General features: G+C 50.5%; 2 protein-coding genes across 2 annotated transcripts; one reads left to right on the forward strand and one right to left on the reverse strand.

Moving 5' to 3' along the window:
• The first annotated feature begins 2,588 nt into the window (after nt 1–2,588).
• F5Z01DRAFT_355327 (uncharacterized protein) lies at nt 2,589–3,042 on the forward strand. The gene has a single exon (XM_046259267.1). The coding sequence runs from the start codon at nt 2,632–2,634 to the stop codon at nt 2,899–2,901; it is 270 nt and encodes an 89-aa protein (XP_046114589.1). The 5' UTR covers nt 2,589–2,631; the 3' UTR covers nt 2,902–3,042.
• Nucleotides 3,043–3,885: 843 nt separating this feature from the next.
• Nucleotides 3,886–4,806, reverse strand: F5Z01DRAFT_665626 (uncharacterized protein). The gene has a single exon (XM_046264168.1). The coding sequence runs from the start codon at nt 4,686–4,688 to the stop codon at nt 4,095–4,097; it is 594 nt and encodes a 197-aa protein (XP_046114590.1). The 5' UTR covers nt 4,689–4,806; the 3' UTR covers nt 3,886–4,094.
• Between the last annotated feature and the right edge of the window lie 2,484 nt (nt 4,807–7,290).

The raw sequence follows: 7,290 nt of genomic DNA on the forward strand, positions 1-7,290 counted from the left end.
CTGAGCAGTGTCGGTATCATCTCGCATCTTGGCTAGAGCGGCATCAGCCTTTTCAGCCGCCTTGATTATAGTGTCGATATCTTGGGAAATGTCGGAAGCACTTCGGGGGTGATCTGGGGTATCATGCTCCACGGACTTTGCGCTGTCCTTGAGCATAGAGGCAGAATCTTCGAGTAGCCTCAAAGCAATTTTCCAATTGTCATTAGCGGCTCCGGTGAGCCTTGGTACGGCATGACAAAGATCATTGGCGGATTTCTCGAGTGTATTTGCAGAAGAGTCGAGAGCGCGACTCACGCGATCAGGGTAGCCAGACATTCTCGCTTTCAGGGCGGGGGAAGTATACAATAGATTGTGAGTAAAGGAACAGGTTGAGCATTCGCTTGAGGGCAATAGTCCTTTGGTTAAATATCCGTAATTCGGTGCCATGAGATACAATCACATGTTGAATTTTCAAACATCTAGTGACATAATAGACACTCGAGACCTGGATCTATTAAAGTCATTCATGATGTAGGCATGATTATCAACTTGCAACAGGGATCGAGAGCTGATGTCGTGTCTTAGAGTGACATTGAATCTAAACTTGATGCACATGAAAATTACTGCTTTCCGAGCGATCCGTTTTTCAAGAGGATTGAATTTATTCAGTACTTACAGTAGAGGCCGCTTTAGTTGGCGGGTTAGTTCCACGCTTTTAACTCTACAGGCTCATGGCATATTCTCTATGGACTAAGCGTATCCTGGGACATCACGCCATTGAAGATTGTGCCATCCGTTGGATAAGAAAACGTTTTGCTAGTGGCTTAAACCGGGTTTTGCCGTATGATAAATTTCTATCCCCACTTCTCATCGTATCAGACATCATCATGTGAGGCCATGGGCCGAACAAATCTCTACTCTTGGCACTACTCCACCGCCTCGGGACGGCATCTGCTAGGATCGCTGACATCCATCCACAGGGTCCTCACGCGGCAAGGTGAGGAAGCATCTCAGCATCCCCTGCTAGTGATCGATGGGATAACACCGCCTTGGATGGCCGCGGCCAGGGACGCTTGAAGGTCGTAGCGAGGGTTCAAAAACCGGTCCTTCGTCGCCCGGGATGTCCTCTGTAGGGGGAGTTCTGGGGGTAAGTAGGCCGAACTGGACTCATCAAGATAGAAGCGTGGGCTGGCGTATTGCCAACATTTCCGGCGGGGCGTGGAATGGCTGTGGGATGCGGCTTCATCGGATGAATTGATTGAAGTATTGATATCCTCACGGCTGCCGTTAAATGGCGGATGCCTCCTTCGGAAATCAAAGCGGTAGTTATTGCCGTTATTTGTCCCATAACTTCTGGCCGGCAACATTGAAACGGTTGCAGAGGTACATAGTACTCCCTGCAAGGTCTGCCAGCTGTGATAGATTAATGATGTAAACAAAGCGATCTAGATTGGTTGAGGTGCCATCTCGATCGATGCCAGACAGCGACGTCCAATTCAGATATCGTATACTAGTCATCGAGTGTGAAACGACATAAGATGAGAATCGCTCTTAGAATGCGAAAACTGGGGAGCATTTCATGTAATACGTCGGATTGCCACTTCTCTGGCCGGTGCACACACCGCATCCCTTGTGTTTCATTTCATTACATTACATCGTGTTACGACTCAACATGTGACTGCATGCGCCCCAACAAGGAGCCTAGTTTTCGTCACTAAGCCCGCCCGGATCATCTCCTGCGTCATGATCCGGCTCAGCTCGCTCATTCAATGGTCCAGATGATCCAGCATGGATCATCTAGATATCGCAATGATCCTGCTCTATAGAGGAGGCCATGCTTCACTATGGTCAGTCTCTACCTAGCTCCTCGGCTATCAATATTATAATGTCAACGCTTAGTTTACTCTTCGCACTCGACTGTGACCTGAACAATCGCCCGATTGCAGACGTCCTAGTGTACTGCACCAAATAGACTGAACTAAGATTAGCCTACCATGTAGCTACTTTAACCCGAACGCCACACCGTCGGACTACTCGGAAATATATGTGGACTCGGTTATCCCTCTGTGGAGGTAAATTAAGCTCAAGGTTCACGCGTGAGTTGTTAATAATCCCATATGCTTCGCCGCGGCCTAGGCAGGTATCACGGCCCGGAAGATCCGAAAAGGTGTGACGTTCGGGTAGACTAGCTACCGGGTAGTTAGAACAGATGTCGGTTTAACTATGATCTGAGTACACTGGATGTCGTTGACTTGAGCGGTCGGGTCACAGTCGAGTGCAGTAGAACTGATCTATGCGTAGACGATTGTATTGATAGCTAAGGAGCTGGTAGAGACTGACTATGGTGAAGCTGGGCTTCCTATATACTAAGCGAGTGGTCTGTAGTCGACGGTAGTCGACTGTCGTCTACGAGCGCCTTGTTGGTGTAGTCGACTGTAGTCGCCTGGCGTCTATGGTCGTCTACCGTCTACCATGCGTGATGTTAGGGCGGCGTGCGGGTGGCGTGTGATAGGTGGAAAAAATGGGGGGCACGTGAGAGGCGCATGCGGTCGCATATCGGGTCGTAACAAAAGGATGGGGGTTGATGCAGGTGAGGTTTAACTTCGTCATACCTAAGGGGGGTTGCACCACCATAAAATTACGCTGATAAGCATGGTCAACCTGGCATCAATGCATTGGAACCAGGGCCGGTGGGAGGAGGCAGAAACGCTTTGTGTGCAGGTGATGGAGACGAGCAAGAAGCTTAGGGCGGACCATCCCGACACGCTGACAAGCATGAACAACCTCGCCCACACTTGGCAGCGTATGGGAATGGTATTGGAAGCTACTAGATTAATGCGCGAATGCGTTCGCCTAAGACAAGGTAAGCTAGGCTTGAATCACTCATATACGAAGGCTTCTGTTTCTACTTTAGATGACTAGGTTGGCCAGCTCCAAATTTGATCACGGATTTTCTGAGATTGACTTTGTCTATCCTCTTAGTAACTAGCTCATAGCTTCCTCTATAGCCACCGCGTACTGTAGGTTCATCGGTTCCGAAGCTTTTGCCAATGAGGCATCATTAGTCCTGACGAGAGTGCAAGGCTCAGCCGTGCTTGGGTATAGTATGTACTTGAATCACGTGCTTCTCGGAGGGGTGAAGTGAAGCATGTATGGTGGGCTGCACATAGTAGGCACCGCAGGGCGATTTGCAAATGTGACGGCTACCTTGCACTCGTGAGTCCGGTCCCTGCTGGCACTGTATGTCTCCACTGCGTCCAAAAATAGCCGTTCTTATAATTCATTGTGCCACAGGAAAGCGGACAGTCGTTTTGGACCTCACTGTATGTACCTCTGGAGCGCATGGAGCTTGACACAGCCTCGCGCAAAGGCAGTCCTATTAAGCAGCCATATAGTGGCAAACACGGATCTAATTGGCACACGAGCTGTTTTGTGGATTCGCGCTTATGTAAGAAATCTTATTTAGGCATCCGGGTGCCCAACTATTAGCGGCCCCGGCCCAAATATTCATGTACGTGCAGATCGGTGCATGAACAGGAAGCTGCATTTGCTCCCAACTGTAATATTAATCTCTATTGCTTCGATACTTTCGGGGATGACATAAACCGCTAGGCTAGGTGAGAGCCACACCACCGCTAGTCGACCTCGTGATCACCCAACGACTATGCATCCCAGCACATGGCCATAATAGTGTATGAGTAGTAGTAAAAAGAAGTGCCTTGGTCGGAAAATTGTATTAATTCATTCGACGCCCTCTTTGCATAATATTTCTAATATATGTCCGGGTGTCGGCCGCCATCCCTAGCCTCAACGAACGTGCATTCGCTAGTACCCAAATCCGAATCTTGATTTATCGTTTACGAGCGGCCTCCCTTACGTGGAGCTGGGCCAGAGTTACAAATTAATGCCTATTTCACAGCATTCTCTTTTGACGTGAAGGTGGTTTAATAACTTCGCGACCGTACATTGCGCGAGATAGATGTCCAACCTCGCCCGCCGGTTGCCCGCCGCTGCATGGGCACGTGGAAATGTTATCCTAGACCTCAGATTCGTACCATGAACTACTGCTTTTATGTATTATTCCCGAAATTAATTCGCCCATTGCACGGTCGAAGCTATTCCATTGCGCCAGAGGAAACGCGACTCGTAGTCGCTGCTAGTCGGCAACGAATACCCCCGAAGCCCTCTCCTCTCCTTCTGCATCCGCCTTTGGTGCAACTGTGATTCTCGCCTGATTGCTTGGAAACGTCAGCAAGGCTCCATATAGCAACATTAGACTTACCCAATTCAGACGCCCGCAGTCGCATACCAGGAAGCACCCAGCTATACGTGCAAGCTCTCTCCGGGTAGCGTCTGCAGAGCCCGATATCTTCGCCTTTCGGATTGTGGTCGCATCTCAGGCGGAAATACTGTGGCTGCAAAGCGTCGTCGCTGCCAAATACAAGGAGTCCGTTGGAGTCCCACAGGGGCACGTGTAAGTTCTTCCTATAATAGCAACCCTGGAGACACTTTCGAGGCCGCCGCTGTCTGAATGTGAGATTGAATGCGTTGCTCAGCATCTTCCACGAATATCTCATCTCATGCCGTCCATAGATGATGAAGTCAGCTTGCTCATCTGTGTATGGCCGTCTCCGCATGTTCTGCGCCGCGAGAGCCCGGACGCCAGAGTCAAAGTCTGGGAGAGGGGGCAAACCTTGGGCTGGCAACATCTTGAGAGGTAGGTAGTGACACTACCTAGTCATTGCCGTTCCTTGGGTCTACGCCTGGCATCAGTTCCAATGGGCCGGCTGGGGGTGGTTAAGATAGTTCCGAAGCCGTACGTCCTCTTGTTCACCTTGGCCGCTTACGGGCGGTGTCTAGCTAAGACTTATGGATGGCTCTCGTCCAATTGTGGATATATCGCGCCTTGTCCATGAGTTACACGGTAGTATCCCCGCGCATCAATCCGACGGCTTGAGATGACGATACTGGCCGGAGGGCTAGTGGCTGCATGGAGTCTTGTGCTGAAAGCTGATTTGATTCTGGGTTAAAGCCGACCTCCCTCTAGTGAGTGTACCTCGCTTTGCTCCATCGCAGTTGATCAGATCACAAGCATGCCTATGGCAATGCGCGGCGCGATGAACACATCTGCCGCGAGACGCGTCAAGTGTCCGTCCGGATGGAGCAGCGTTGGGCTACGATGACAGACTGACTACGATGGATGGTCGAGGCAGTTCCTAGTATCATTATAACTCCCTGCCAAGTTTATATACTACGTGACAATTCTGACGTACTCTAGCTCCCTCCCAGATGCATCCACAAGCCCGGTATGACCAGAGTTTCTCAGGGTGTAATTCTAATTATGCTATCCTATACCTATATATCCACTTTGGACTTCGGCCGCACAGATGCGCATCTTTTGGTGAAATCGTTGGATAAAAGGAGTATCACTGGCCAAAGAAGAGATAATCAGCCGCGTTAATGAGCCAAACGGCCAAGGGCGTTTCGTTGGCCTTATTACACGGCTCAGGCAGGGCCCGCGGCAGGCTAGAGCCACTCCGATGGATACATCATGCTGCGCAAAGCAGAGACGACCCGGTATTTCCGGTGTGAAAGGCGTAGACCTACTTATGGAGCTGCGGTCGTCGGAGCTTTCACTCAGCGAATGGTGAAAGGGCCTCGCTCGGCGATGCCCTTTCCGAGCCGGTTGAGGCACGTCGTCATCGCCATAGAGACTGTAGGATTCTAGCGCCGTATGAGTCGGGCTTTCACCCAGGAGAAATCTAGTTGCGTCCATATGATAGCCTGCAGGTGGGAGCATGCAGTGGGCTAAGCCTCACGATGGCACGAACCTTGCCGAGATAGTACCCAGATGAAGGGGAGTAAAGTGCAGTTCGTGCAATAGGCGGTTGCGTCGAACACTGTTCCTCTTGGCTCTGCCTTAACCGAGGCGCCTCTTCTATCTCGCTTGCCGAGCTATCTATCCCGGACCTACTTTCTCATCGACCGAGCCCTGCGATTACTGGCGTCGTTCGCCGACGCCTAAGACGAGACTATATTCAACCTCTCAATCTCCGCACGGAAAATTACGCCTAATTTAGCGCGAGGGAGCTTCACCTTTCCGGCGAGTTCTCGGAAACTATTGTCGATATGCACCGCCTTTTTAAACCAGCAAGGAGGATTGACGGAAAGATAAACTCTAACTGGTCAATTAAATATTTTGTTCATAACATCGCACGGCCGCCAATATCACAGCAGTATGTACTTTAAGCTTCCGCCGCTTCCTAATGCTTGATTGAGGTCCGTAGCGGTTGGTCAGCACGTTCACTTCTTTGGGTCCAGCTGATAAGTACGGGAGAACACGCCCGTACATGTTCTCACGGACCCAAGCCCCGTAGACGAATGCCGTCCCCTGTCGGTATGACCGTACGGGGGACTGTAACGGTTACGCCCGACCGGTGCGTCATGGGCAAAAGATCAGGCATTGATAGAATGACGAGCGATCAATACAGGCGTAATAACTGGTTATAAGGGGTTACGAGGGACCGGGTGGTAACAGGGACCACACGTTGGCGATCTATCGTACCTGTATTCAACCATGAGATTGTGCTTGGTCCAAACAGAGCGAATCATAATCACTAGTTACAGAACACCGGTTCAATGCATCGCCGGCTCGGCTTGTGTAAAGATTCAACTATAGCGGTTGCCTTTCCTTTAAGTTAAAATTTTCCTTTTCTTTCTTGGAACGCTAACCACGAAGTCGGTCGGCTCTCGGAAGCTTAGCTCTTTGCGCAAATTATTAGCTTCATTAAGAAGTCTTGTTCTCTCGTCCTCAACACGCCCGAGTCTTCTACACAGTGATGTAATGTTCTCTCGCTGTATGTCGATTGTCACATTCTTCTCGCGGATCAATCCAAGCTTCTCGATGATAGTGTCCTTGTGCTGGTCGATCACCATCTTCTGGAAATCCACCCAAAGCCCCAGCTCGCTGATCCGTTCGTCCCTCTCCCCTCCGAGCTCGCGGGCTACAAGCCCGCCGTCCGAAGTATCGACAGAGTCGTTATGAGTCTGACGTATATCCGTCATTTCGTCATCCCCTGTGATACCATCGACAGGCCGGGGACCAGGGAAAAGGGCCGCGAAGAAAGGCAACCTCGGAGATTGACGAGTGGGATCATGTGAACGTCTCAAAGTTTCCTCGGGTGCCGTATCCAAGCACATCCTCAAATCCACCCGATTGTCCCGGTTCTCGGATCTAACAAGGACTAGCCGAGCTCATCACGTTCGGGGCGTGCCATGGAACTTATTGAACTCATAGGTAGGGAGTGCAGG

Source organism: Emericellopsis atlantica, assembly GCF_019669845.1.
Source record: "Emericellopsis atlantica unplaced genomic scaffold F5Z01scaffold_34, whole genome shotgun sequence".
In the NCBI taxonomy this organism is placed as follows: Eukaryota; Fungi; Ascomycota; class Sordariomycetes; order Hypocreales; family Bionectriaceae; genus Emericellopsis; species Emericellopsis atlantica.

Coding starts and splice junctions, on each gene's coding strand:
- F5Z01DRAFT_355327 (XM_046259267.1), top strand. CDS start 2,632: ATGGTCAACCTGGCATCAATGCATTGGAACCAGGGCCGGTGGGAGGAG.
- F5Z01DRAFT_665626 (XM_046264168.1), bottom strand. CDS start 4,688: ATGTTGCCAGCCCAAGGTTTGCCCCCTCTCCCAGACTTTGACTCTGGC.